The 14,359-nt window shown below is 40.5% G+C and overlaps 1 protein-coding gene across 8 annotated transcripts in view; it reads left to right on the top strand.

Moving 5' to 3' along the window:
• Window positions 1-14,359, top strand: part of BBX (BBX high mobility group box domain containing) — a 199,704-nt gene that overhangs the window by 158,339 nt on the left and 27,006 nt on the right. For 6 of the 8 annotated variants that reach the window (XM_073306538.1, XM_073306507.1, XM_073306497.1 and 3 more), the window contains 2 exons: window positions 3,990-4,138; window positions 11,544-11,633. In XM_073306538.1, coding sequence (XP_073162639.1) covers window positions 3,990-4,138; window positions 11,544-11,633 — 239 coding nt within the window. The remainder of the gene's footprint in view (window positions 1-3,989; window positions 4,139-11,543; window positions 11,634-14,359) is intronic. The other 2 variants (XM_073306528.1, XM_073306518.1) reach the window with 1 other exon arrangement.

Below are 14,359 nucleotides of genomic sequence, written 5' to 3'. Positions count from 1 at the left end.
AGATACTCGCAATTAGAGCGTGCGTCTGAAACACTCAGCACTCACCTCTCTGGGCTTGATTCTGTCTTCTCACTGATTATTAAACCAATCTAATTCCATTGTGATCACTCTGATTTACACCGATATAAATCGGAATCAAATAATTATTTCCACATTTCTAAAATAAGCACAATATTTACCTAGCTAAGAGGTGATGTAGAGGGTTAATTTAATTTTCAAAGAAACATTATTTAAAGTTCTAAGTAGGCGCTTCATCAACTGGAAAAAGTGTTACTTTTTACCCCCCAAAAAGGAGATAATTTGACAGTGCTCCTTTCACTTATTTATTATTTTTATTATTGTAGCACCCAAGAGTTGTTATTTTCCTTTGTAGGCATTGTTCTAAGGCAGTGGAGGGTAAATAAATCATTATCAGTCAAGGAGGCAACTACTTGAATAGGAGATAAGCTGGTTAAGGCAGTGGAATAATCAGTAGAGAAATAATTATTAATTACTCTTAAAAATTAATGCTTTTGCAGATCTACACAGAAGTGGCTCTCAGGAATATGAATAGCAATTCTCCTCATAGCACTAACAGATTTACTTAACTTCAGCGATAGTGGTGAAAAATCTATTTAGCCATTCATACTTTGCAAATCCTTGGATATTTCTAATTATCTGAATTCAGAGGGAATAAATTGGATTAAAGGGAATAGATTCTCTTCATATTTCAGGCTTAAAGTTTTAATATGTTTCTTTTGTGTAGGTTTATAGTAACATTTTTCATAACCTAATGTATCTGAAATTTAGTTGTAATGCACTTAGAGCAAGGACATTAAATATTGCAAATCTCAAGGTGGTGTTATTACCTGGTATACACTTCGCAAAGTAATGCTGCACTTTTATTATTCTCAGTACATACTGTCCTCGTCAGTGATACCGAGATTTTGTAAAGATCTTCTCATACTGCACAATGTTCCATTAAAAAGTTAACCAGCTTTCCATTTATTTAATTCCATTAAAACTTTAAGTCAGTTTGAGAAGATGATGAATTCCACAGCCCCTCAGCTAATCTAAAAAATGTAGATGCAAATAATTTATTCAGAGTTTGCCAGTTAAAAGTTTTGAATAATGTATTTGACAAATATTGTGCTACCATCTGTACAACTGGTTAGATAATGAAGATATATATGTGAGGATAACTTATTTCCTGACTCAGCAGTGTTGTTCATTACTATTATTCAACCAGTTCTGATAGAAGAAATCTTTATAATACACGGATTTAAGATTTTTACTAACAGTTCAAGAAACTATGGGTATGTCTCCACCACAGCAGCGCACCCGTGGTGCTGCAGCTCTACCTCTGTCACTCGGTAGTGTAGTTGCTTCCTACGTTGGCTGAAGGGGGTTTTCTGTCGATGTAATTAATGCACCTCTCCGTGAGGCGGTAGCTAGATCAATGAAAGAATCCTTTCACTGACGTAGCCGTGTCTGCACTGGGGGTTAAATCAACCTAACTGTGATGCTCAGGATACAAAATTTTTCACAGCCCTGAATGGCATAGCTGGGTCAATCCAATCTTTAAGTGTAGATCAGACCTATATATTAAACATTCCTCTTCAAGGCTCTGCATACCTACATCTCTCCTCTTATTTCCTCCTCCCCCAGCCCCGCACACCTTGTTCCTCCCACCCTTCTCGCCTTGCAACTTCCTTCTTCTCCCAGACTCAGATTTGTACCTTTTCTTGCATTAGTTGCCCATTACCATGGGAACAATCTCCCTCTTCTTGTCTGCCAGGTAACCTCTGCCTTCTTCATATTAATTCTTTTTAAAATGTACTGATTCCAGGTATAGGGTTGCCAGGTGCCTGGTTTTTGACCGGAAAGTCCGCTCGAAAAGGGGACCTGACTGTGTCAGATCTACTGACCAGACACCCAAAGTCTGGTTACTGCGGGTGGGGGAGGCACTGAGTCATCACCTGCACCAGCCCCTGCTTACCTGGGGCAGCCTCTTACCTGCGACAGGTGGCTGCAACTCCCAGCCCCGGCTCCGCGGATGAGTCCCTCCTGATCCGGGCAGAGGTTGGGGAGAGGGGGAGGAGCAACAGGGAACAGCAGGGAAAGAGGAGCGAACAGGGGTAGGGCTTCGGGGGAAAGTGTCTGGTTTTTAAATATTACAAAGTTGTCAACCCTATCCAGGTATCCTCCCTACCGCCTTCTCCAGTGGCCACTCCCTACTGTTACATGCCATGTTTGTCTTGTCTGTCTTAGCTCCTGTCCTGTCATGAGCTCTGCAGAGGTAGTCCCAGGCCCTGTACCAGTGCAGGGGTCTGCCTATGTGAACGTCATTACAGGATCGGGGCCTTAGGTTGCAAACTCCTCAGGCCAGCTAATGTCTGTCTATATGTTTGTAAACCTCTGTATGTTTATGACACTATAATTGCTTTTTTAATAATTAAAATCACTGGCTTAGTGATGGCAGCACTCGCTGCTTCTTCCACGTCCCACATGCTATAAATTGTCTGTGACGATGGCTCTTCTGCTGTCAAAGTTGGGTTTGCTTGTTAGACCTGCACCCTCCCCCCGGGACCATAGGCAGGTGTGGTGGGAGTTGGGAAAGGAAATAGTACAGGGAGGGGAGAGCATATGTCAGTCATCAAAGCAACAGCTCTACTTACTTCATGGATGTCTAGATACCCATGTACAAAGTAGCATGGTCGCAGCACGGCCTGTTGCTTTTACTGACAAAACAGTTGCTGCGAACGAAATCTGTGTTTTGTAACTGAAACCACTGCTCTTCTACGTGGCTCTGATTGAACATCAGAGAAAGATGAAATACGTTTCTAACAAAAATACAGAATAATGGTTACGGGGATAAGTAAATCAACTCCAATTTGCGAGTTTCGTTGCCTGTAATGATGCTTCATTTGAGAGCTGTTTCAGAGAAAACTGAAAAACTCACGCTTCTGCCTTTCTTCCAGGCACACAGTGCTTAGAGGCAGTCTCACTAAGCATTCATGTTTACTCTCATTGTCTGCTGGTCTTTTATAGCAAGGAAAATTAGAGCTAGGAAAACTCAGACTTCTCATGTCAGCACCAGTTTATTATTAACAACAAAAACCACACAAGCTCAGGGGAGGGATAGCTCAGTGGTTTGAGCATTGGCCTGCTAAACCCAGGGTTGTGAGTTCAATCATTGAGGGGGCCATTTAGGGATCTGTGCCAAAAATTGGGGATTGGTCCTGCTTTGAGCAAGGGGTTGGACTAGATGACCTCCTTAGGTCCTTTCCAACCCTGATATTCTATGAACATATGTACAGGAGCTCTAGTCACCCTAACAACAGATACATTTACAAGCAATTAAAGTATCATGCAGTTGGCTCTGTGTAATAAAATAATTAATATATCACCAGATAAATGCAGCAGCCAGTCCAGTCCTGCTGCATCCCTAGCCCAATGCCCTCGGTTCTTCCCAGAAGCCTTATTGAAGAGCTGTGTATATTAAGTAGTTTGGTTGTTTATTGCTTGCTTGGCTTTTGTAAATTGTTTTTCCTCATAGTTTTGGCGGGGGGGAGGGGCATTGAGGGAGGGTGTGAGGGGGTGTGTGTGTGTGTGTGTGTGTGTGTGAGAAACCAATTAGAGCTTTAATATAAAGGCTCCCTTTATAAATAAAAAGGAGAAAATCTTTTAAAAAAATAAGTTGCCTTTTTCAGAAAACCTTTTTGTTCATAATCCAGTATTATTTACTCACTGACATTGGTGGCACTCTTTTTCAGTGTTTCTTTGTCCTCCTTTTCTGATCGATTAATCTCCCTCACGTGACAGATCAGGACTGAATGCCAAACACAGTCGTTCAATTTTTTTAAAATGTAGTGTATATATAAAATGACCTAACTGTGATGAGTTCAGGTATAAAAGTACCACTGAAGCTTATCGACCCAGAACCTGTTTTTAACTTTATCTGTGTGAACCATGTGATTGATTTTGTTTTTTTCCCTCCTTTTCTTTAGTTTAGCAAAATTGGAAGAAGAATTTGAAAAAAAATTCAACAGCCTCCCTCAGTACAGTCCCATTACGTTTGACCGGAAAAGCGTATCTGTTCCAAGGAAAAAGAAGAAGGTTGGAAGCTGCCCAGCGGAACAACCAAAATCCAACAAAGGTAAGGTGCTTTCTGAGGTACATTCATAATCCGTAATAGCTGCTGTGCTGGGTTCAGGAGTTATTTTCTTACCTCAGCATGCTTGCCTACATGTGAGGAATGTGGAGTCATTGTTGCTTTCTTCATCATGACAAAGTTGGTTATCGCCAGGACTTTCACAGGTTTTGTTTTTCCTTTTTTCCTTTTATTCATTGATTTAGCACGTTCTCACTCTGGAAATAAAACATTTCTGCAGTGATGCCTCCATTCTGAACCCTTTTAAGTCCAGTACTCAATCTCTCATGAGCAGAAACTTCCAGTTGTGTCATGTTCTGCTGCAGTTTGTGTGCGTATGCGCAGTTTGTGTAGGGTGGGTGAGTATCCTTTAGGGCTAATTCTTTGACCCGTGGTATTTATAATGTATGTGAATATAAGTGCATCAGGAAAGGAGGAATGATTGCCAATAATTCTGTTCTGCAGAGCTGAGGCAATAAGATGCTGAATACACTGGTAAAATGAGAATAACTCGTACTGTCTGATCACTGTGCTGGTGGCAGTAACTAACTACTTTTGCCAATCTAAGTACCTTGTTCAAACATACGTAGTTTTGTGCTGTTTGTATGACTCACAAGCAGCCAAATTACAATACATGGAACAGAACTGTTTATGATGTTGTTTACAGAGCATGCCCAATATAGTATTGATTTTGTATTTATGTAGGTAGAGATGGGCCGAGCAGGTTCTGGCAAAATTAGCCATTTGTCCATAATATTTACTGAGGCCTGATCGTTGCTAATTGCAACTGTATAGTTTGTATCTGAGATATCTACAAGTCTGACCAAGAACAAATGAACCAATACTATAACACAGTAATCTGGTGGTTTGTGACGCAGCACGTTTTGGGAACCAACTGCTAATTGGTGGTGGTAATCAGCAGTAACTTCCCTGATTTCTAGCAACAGAACACACTGTTCGGTGCTTTATTGACCTACTCATTTGTCTGGGTATCATGGGATATGTTCCATAGTCAAATAGTGAAAAGTTGAATTCTGCCCTTGGCTTTGTTAGCAAGTTGGTCTCATTCTCATCTCCGTTTTTGCAAAGCACAGTTGGAAAGCCTTGAATTTTTCCAGTCTCTTGTCTCAAGAGAAGACCAGCAATACAATTTCAGGTGTGTTACAGGTCAGGTATGAGTAGTGCTGGCAGAGCCCTCTGGGTAAGATTATAAGCACTTGCACTTGCCTATCCCATGGGTACATTTATACTTCCAGCTAGTGGTGTGATTCTCAGCTTGAGGAGACATACTCATGCAAGCACCAGTCAAGCTAGTGTGCTAAAAATAGAGCACAGGAGGAGGAGCTAGTTGCTCCAAATACATGCTAGGTTCTCAGATAGGTGTGTACTGTAGCTAGCTTTATTTTTATTGGATGTGTCTCTTTGAGCTGGATCTCACACCCCGATCTCGAAGTGTAGGCATACCTTGTGTCTGGCCAAACCACAGCTAACAGTTCCTCATTTCCATGAATACTAAATTCACTTGCAGCTATTGGGTGAGTCAGCACAGGTCCATTGTGGGCTGGCACTGAGATACCAAGAGGTAGAGCTGGTCAAAAATTTTCCTTCAGAGCAATTATTCCATTGAAAAACATCAATTCAACAAAATCAAAACCCGGGAACATGTTGATTTTGACATAATGTTGTCTGGAGGGGAAATAATTGAAGGGAAGCATTTCAACAGGGGAATGGAACACTTAGATATTTTGTTTCCAGATTTGTATATTTTAAAATTATATACAATTAAAAGATTATATATTAAAAAGTCTCAAAATTAAAAGGTTTGATCTGAACAAAAAAAAAATTTCAAACTTTCCACGTTTCATTCCAGTTCAGAACAACAACAAAACCCCCTGAAATTTTGCAAGTTCCCAAGGAATAGAAATTCCTAATTTCAGTCAGCTCTACTGAGCGGTGATTGTGCTGCCAACAAATGTATCAGATCAACAGAGATGAGTAGCTCAAGTATTGGCCACGCTGGCTGGAAGTGGATTCTGGGATACTGCAGATCATGTGAGGCAGGGATATGAAGCAAGCCGGACCCAACCATGTGCAAGAGAATTTTAACCATGTAAAAGATAACTGCCCCACCAAGGCTAACTTCGTTAAGCTGGATCCCAAACTTATCCTGTGATGTAGTGAGGGTATTGCCATGAGTAGTGGCAAGCTCTGGAGCCTAGACCCACTGTTTGCTTCCCAGATTTGCCTTTAAGTTAACAGCTGACCAGATAGCAACCTTTGCAGACGTAACAGTCTGTATATAGCAGGTCATCTATCAAATACTGACCTGAGAAACTGTCAGATGTGCATGTCTGTGAATGGGGTCTCGTGCATGCTTCTAATAAAGAAGCACATTAAGTGAAGCACATATAGTGAAAAGCCTTACAAAAATTATAGAAGAAAATTATAGAGATAGTTCTGAGGGGTACTTTTTTCCTGCGTTAGAACTCAAGCATTTTTCAAATGAATTGGAGAAGCACAATGGGTCCAGTCCAGTGGTTCTCAACCAGCGGTACGCATACTCATCTAGATATTTGCCTAGTTTTACCAATAGACTACAGAAAAAGCATTAGCAAAACTCAGTACAAGCTAAAATTTCATACAATGACTTGTTTATACAGCTCTATATATTATACACTGAAATGTAAGTACTATATTTATATTCCAATTGATTTATTTTATAAGTATGTGGTAAAAATAAGAAAGTAATTAATAGTGTGCTGTGACACTTTTTTGTATGTTTGTCTGATTTTGTAAGCACATAGTTCTTAAGTGAGGTGAAACTTGGGGGTACACAAGACAAATCAGACTCCTGAAAGGGGTACAGTCATCTGGAAAAGTTGAACTCCACTGATCTAGTGGATATGGCACCAGATTGGGACTTAGGAGACCTAGAATCTATTCTTGCCTTTTCCACTGACCAATTGTGTGCAGCTGTCTTCACTTCTCTGTACCTCTGGTTCTCCTTCCACCCTCTGTCTATCTTGTTGTTATAGACCATTCATCAGAGCAGGGACTGTCACTTACTGTGTGTTTGTACAGTACCCAGCACAATGGGGCCCCAGTCTTGGTTGAGGAGTCTAGGTCTGACTGTGATACACACGAGAAGTAATAATGATAGCACATAGGCCAGAGAAAGCTTGTTTAAGAACATTCTGTTTTTCTCTTGGACAAATGTCCATAGCTTTGTAGCGCACATGATAGACTTCCCATGTATTCTTAGTGACCAGTAGTTAGAGAAGTTTTCACAGTATCAGATCAGTGCTCCATAAACTGCCACTAAAAATTCAGTAAGTAGGCTTCAGTGTGACAGAATGGTTCCCAGGATGCTAGGACATGACAGATTATGTCATTTTTTCTTAAATAAATTTTTTTTTAAAAAGTAACTATTTCTTAATCAGGCCTTAAATACTTAAGAAATCACATACATTGCTTGTTTCAGTTGAAGACAATGGCGTTACATCAGTTTGTTGTAAAGCCGTTAACTTCAAATTGAGTTAATCTTGATTTATAACAGTCTAAACAAGAGGTGTTTCAGGCCTGATATGTCGAGTAATCAAAACAAGCAGGATAAGCAGGGCATTCAGCACATCATTCAAAATAGCTTTCTTCTCCAGTCACCTTTTCTTTCATTTGCCCCGAAGTGCCAATCCCTAATGAGCTGATTCCTTTTTTGCCTGTTGTGACACACCTCCAGCTCTGCTATTTAACTACACCCACCCACTGAAGGACACCAGAGTACACAAGCTGTGTGTATGGCTAAGGTACGTCTGAACGTTTTCCCCATAGGAAGCAGTTTCCTAAAATATGTTTTACTCCCGTGAGAGTGAACGATTATTTGATCTCCATGACTGGCTCCTTCCTTGGCCTCTACAATACTGATAACAAGGGTAACACTTGCACCCTGGGGTCTGGACCTGATATCATCATCTTAGTATTTCTTCCTTGTTTTGTTTGTTTATTTGAGTCCAAGAGTTTTGGTTCTTAGACTCATGGAATCATAGAAATGTAGGACGGGAAGGGACCTCAATAAGTCATCTAGTCCATTCCCCTGCACTGAGGCAGGACTAAGTATGATCAAGACCATCCCGCACAAGTGTTTGTCTAACCTGTTCTTAAAAACCTCCAGTGATGGAGATTCCACAACCTCCCTAGGTAATTGTCAATCGCATGCTAATATACTCACCTACAATACAAACTGCATCTGTAATTAGCTCATCAACCAACTAAATAGATTAACATGAAGGAATTTTTCATGGAATCAAGACTTTCTTACTGTTGGGCCATAGTATGTCACAAAAATGACCTGTTTTCGCCTTTACTCCACTTTATCCATGATCGCTGCTGAAGGATGATCTAGTGACTATTCGCAAAAAGAAAAGGAGTACTTGTGGCACCTTAGAGACTAACCAATTTATTTGAGCATGAGCTTTTGTGAGCTACAGCTCACTTCATCGGATGCATACTGTGGAAACTGCAGAAGACATTATATACACAGAGACCATGAAACAATACCTCCTCCCACCCCACTCTCCTGCTGGTAATAGCTTATCTAAAGTGATCATCCAGTTGAGCCATTTCCAGCACAAATCCAGGTTTTCTCACAGTATGCATCCGATGAAGTGAGCTGTAGCTCACGAAAGCTCATGCTCAAATAAATTGGTTAGTCTCTAAGGTGCCACAAGTACTCCTTTTCTTTTTGCGAATACAGACTAACACAGCTGTTACTCTGAAACTAGTGACTATTGCAACTGGCTATGTGAGAGGGAAGTGGGGAAAAATGGAACCCAGAATGAGGGGACAGAGAAGAGTTTCCTTTCCCTATCCCTGAAGTCCATGTCTTTCAGTTTCCATTTGAGAACAGATGTTTTCATGAAACCAATACCCATTGAGGGGGTTGCTTCAATTTTGTTTAGTTGTGATGAGCTGATTAGAAGGGATGGTAGAAAGAGGATCATAAACAAAACACATTCTTCATTCTGTGTAATATTTGTAAAGCGCATAACCTATTTCTGTGGCTTCCTTAGTCACTGCTTCTGTGCAGAATATCTGCTCCAGTGCTCAGCAATCTGTCTGACACTGCTGAGCTGTACTTTTCTATGCAGTGTTGGTATAAGATGCAAACTTAGAGTATAGTAGTATAAACCTCTGTACTAATTTATAATGTGCCACATATCCCAATAACCTCCTAGCTGAAATCACCCCTTTGGTCATTCCAAAAGCAATTTTTTTCATCTTTTAGGGCTTGGCCCTTCATTGGGATCTGCTAGCATGGAGCCCTGCGCCAATATTCAGTCCTGCTGGAGCCTTGGGGTGAAATCCTAACCTCATTGATTTTAGGGAGCCAGGATTTAAGCCCTCACCTTTCCCTCTGCCTGCCTCTGCTTTTCCAAGCCTGGCTTTGCTTAACCCTTTTCAACTTTTCTTTGCTGCTCATCAGCTCCACACCCCTTAGGAAACAGTTCTGTTGATTGATTTGTCTCTTTGTTGCTTTGGGTCAGGTCGTCATTCTGGGGCTTTCTTCTACTCTCCCTGTCGACACTCTGCACTCTTCAGTGTATGTCAACTGCCATGACTTTACACTTTTCTGTACAAACGTGCGTGGATCATGCTTACCCGTGCACTCCTCATGCTCCTGGTCTTTCCAGCTCAGTGGATAAGGAGTAGGACGACACGTGGTGGTGTTATACATGAAGACAACTCTTTTAAAAGGACAAATATCAGATTCTGTAAAAGGAAATCATGCCTTCATGAAAATCAAAGGTTGAAACAATTCTGTGGTGCTGACTAAATCTATTTATGGTGTTACTTCTGCCCCTTTTAACCAGTACAGTAGCTTAATAACAAGCCCAAGTACAGAGAGCAGATTTGTCTGCTCTTCTTTTGTTATTGGATATAAATAAACTTGTAGATAAGAATAGCTTTAACATTTTTTTCTCACTTTAGAATAACTTCCCATGTACTCTGGCATCCTGGCTTGCCATGGTAAAGAATGCAAAGCGGGCCAAATTCTGTGCTCAGTAATATGAATGCAACTGTACGCACTGAAGAAGGATTGAACTTGTGTAACTAATTTGACCTACTCTGTTGAAGTTATTTAACTTTTATCAACCAGTTATAATTAAATTAGTTCAGACTTAAGCTAAAATTACCCATGATGGATACCAACTGAGGACTGTCCTTTTTTGCATAGTGCTGTAACTTTTAGATTGTGACTTCTAACTACCATATCAAACTAAAAAAATTGACTGTTGGCAGGAACTTCCCAAACCAAAGTGCATAAGCACCTTACAGTTTCCAACTTTCTTGCTTGATTATACTGCTTTTATCTTTACATGTAGGTATGAGAATCCATATTTAAATATAAATAATTATAGTTAGGCCTTCTCTATGCTACCCTTTTCACTTTCATATTTCCTGCTAGTGGAGCTGTATTGGTGGCAGCAATGATGGAAGACTTCGATGGGGGGTTGGAGGAAGACCAGTATAGATAAAGTTGGCAGTATGTAGTTCTGCTGTTAGCTTGAAATTCCAGGACTTAAAATATTCGTGGTGTGTGTATTTTAAAGACAAGTAGGTGAGGTGGTTTTTGCAGCTAGGAGCATGTTCAAGTGAATTACTATCAAATCAGATGCAAATGGAAAGTACTCCATCTTGTAAAAACCACAAGTTGTCATTTCATATACCGTACCTCTCTGAATTCTTCTAAGGGGGGTCCAGTCTGAAGCTAGCATGAAGACTAGGTTCCCTGCTTCTTTTTTGGAGGTAATGCTTTACAGTGCACTTCTGCTCTGAAAAGTGACTCCGTAAAAATGGGATTGCAGTGGAAGGGTTACCTGTTTGTTGTGTCTTGGCCACTTCCATGTTATTTACCAGTCGAAAGACGTTTTTCTAACTGCCAGTGCTCAAACTTCCCTGAGATATTTGGGCACCATCCTAAGTAATAAAAATTCTGCAGTCAGAACTGAGGATGATGCATGAGCCAGGAGAGACTCCAGCTCCCAGAGCTGCGTTAGCTCTGCAATTAGTAAAAACTTACTTTTGTCACTGAAACCAAAGAGCTCTTACTCTGAATATACACAGAGAGCAGATGTTTGGAGGGAAAGGGGGCTATTTTTATGTAGTCAACTTTTCTTGTCATCCTCACTCTCTTAAACTATATTGGTATCTTTCTTACATGTTAAAGTAGAATGATCCAATGCCTGCTGAGGTCAATGGAAAGTTTCCATTAACTCCCGTGGGTGTTGGATCAGGCACTACACTGTAAAGTGAAGTGGCATGCTGTAGGGGTAGTTATATTCTACATGCTATAATTGTTTTGCTGTATAAAAACTTCTAATTAAAAATATATTATTATTAATATTGTCTGTAGGTTCATTCCAGTCTCAGAAAAAGAACTTATTCCACAAAATTGTCAACAAATATAAGCACAAAAAGGAGAAGCTTAATGTTCCGGAAAAAGGTACTGGTGCATTACTCAGTCAAGGCTTCTGGCCACCTTCTTTCTGAACTCAGTCTTGGGTAATGCTTCCGTGCGGAGGATACTCAGTTCTGTATCCCTTTCACTCTTCTGGGCCCTTACCTCACTTTCTGTCTGCTTCAACTTCACCAGCTTCTGGCTCTGGCAATATCTTCCTTTGTTTCTATATTTTAAAAAAGCTGATTAATTGAAGACCTCCCCTCATGATCATTCCACCTCTTCTGCTTAAATCTCACCTTCCCCTCTACCATCAGGAGCTGAGTTGTTGAAACCAACCCTGAATTCTTTTAACCTGCCACAGCTCTCTAATGTTGGCTGCTTCTGTCACCATCCCCGCTATAGCAGACACAGTCTTGAATACTGCTCTGCCAAAACTCTTATTTATTGTCTCATCTCATTGCCTCTTGACTGGAGTAACACCTGCTTTAATTTCCCTGTATCTCAGTTCTACAAACTACAATTGTCCAAAATGTGACCTTTTTTCCGCACCAGTACCCAAGAATATATCCCCCTTGCCCACCCTCCATCTTCAGAAATTTTTACTGGCTTCCTATTCTTTAGAGAATCCAGTTGAAAATCACCTTCCTAGTCTTCAAGTTCCACCATGTATTTGCCCCTCCCTCCACCCAGCCCCCTCCAGCTCTCCAAAATCATTTCTGTCTCTGTTCTCGGGGTCTGATCCTGCATTTCCAGCACTCTCAAAACCTCCATGGGAATTTTCAAGTGAACAAGTTGTGCAGAGTCAGAGTCCAAACTGTTGACCAAGTTTTTCACTAGATAATTTTTTTTCCTTTAGTCTTCCCATATCCATTTGGTCTTTCACCAGTGGGCAGGAGATTCCTCTCCCATGTCGACCCCTCTGTTTTCCCCAGTCTGACTCCTGACCCTCTTTCTCAGATAATGCAATTTAAATCCTACTCCCCAACTCTCCCCATTTCCCTGTGCTTAATCCCTCTCCCTGGAGCTTGGCCATGGTGCCCCTCTTCATTCATGCCCTGTCACATCCACCGATGTTGTTGTGCCTGTGTGCTACATTGTGATCTCTGTGGCCTATTTGTGCTATATTGGAATGCTTAGACTGTACCCAGCTGTGAAGCATTCAGTGATAAAGAAATTTTGTGTGATCAGTGGACAGTATTTTGTGTGGACAGTATTTGCACAAGTATATGTTGTGGTGTTGTTTACAAGAAGTAAGTACCTTTCTTAAAGGCTAGATGTGAGACTGAGTATTGGTATAATAATATGAGGGTACAGTTCTTACTAAGTACCTTTCAAATTACCATGCCTAAATTATGAATGAGTTGTATAGTCATCTGCTAGGAAATATGTTTGTTTTGTTGAATTCTCATGAGCAAAAATAGGGGAACCATTGAATAAATATATGAGTAAAAAAAATAAATATCTTCATATCCACAACCGAAAAACACAAAATCCTCCAAAAGCACTTTGATTAAAAGCACTTTGATTTTAAAATTTTATTTCTGATACAAGGTGAAATACACATTGTAATAAAGGGCTCGATCCTGGCAGCTGTTAAGCACACTGGCCCCAGTCCAGGAAAACACTTAAGCGTGTGAGTCCACTGCTTAAACATTAAGAATGTGCGTTAATTGTTTTGCTGGACTGAGGCCACATTGATTAGCTCCATGCAGGGTTGAATCTTAAAGTGAGGAAAACGTGGAACTTCACAACATTGTTTATTTGTCATATAAAGGTCATCGGGGAAAGAACTGTGTGACTCTCTTATGGTAATGGAAAGCTGTGTGCTCTACTATTAGAATTCAAGACTGGGATTAAGAGGATCTGGATTCTGGGTCAAATTTTCAGAAGTGAATTGGGCATTGCGGATTCTAAGTCCCATTGACTTTCAATAAAACTCAGACCCTTAATGGGCCAGATTTACAAAGGTATTTAGGTACCCAAGATGGAGATAGGTGCCTAGTAGGATTTACAGAATTACTAAGTGCATAACGCCCATTGAAGTCACCTGCTTTTAGGGGATTTTCAAAATCCCCCTAGGCACCTATGTGTAGCTTCAATCACCTAAATACCTTTGTAAATCTGGCCCTGAGTGCCTAAGTCACTTTTGCAAATGGAATTTAGGAGATTAAATCACTTAGACACTTTTGAAAATTGTATCCTCTATTTCCAACTTGGCCATTGGCTCACAGTGTGACTTTAGCCAAGTCATTCTGACTTTGTGTGCCTCAACTTCCTTATGTGCAAAATAAGAAAGAACTTTACCAACCTTTTGTAAAATCTTTTGGAGATCTTTGGGTGAACAGCTCAGCAGGCTTAGTCTTTTTTTATGTTTCTATCCAGAAATATTGGAATCCAAGCAGAAATGGAAATAGTTTGAAAAAAGAAACACATGAGCAGTACAGGCAGGGAGCAAATAATTGATTTCTTAATTTTGTGTGATTATGAGCACACTCTTAGCCCAGTCTACCCTGAGCTGCTTTTTAAAATGCCCTGCCATTATAGTATCACCAGTTCTACTGGTGTGAGTTCTAGTGTAGACAGGGCTCTGGCCATCCATTGGCATTTTTACCAGTGTCTCCTAGACATGCTCTGTGCAGGAATAGACCATTCTTAAAAATCTGGCACCTTGTCTACCCTAGAAATCCAGTGGAAATGCACTGGTACTAGGGCTTAAAACCTCTCACTACTGCAAAAGTTCAGTGTAATTACAGCCTTGGGACAAAATG

This window comes from Lepidochelys kempii, chromosome 1, assembly GCF_965140285.1.
Source record: "Lepidochelys kempii isolate rLepKem1 chromosome 1, rLepKem1.hap1, whole genome shotgun sequence".
NCBI classification, from domain to species: domain Eukaryota; kingdom Metazoa; phylum Chordata; order Testudines; family Cheloniidae; genus Lepidochelys; species Lepidochelys kempii.
This window is presented reverse-complemented; position numbering and strand designations above follow the sequence as displayed.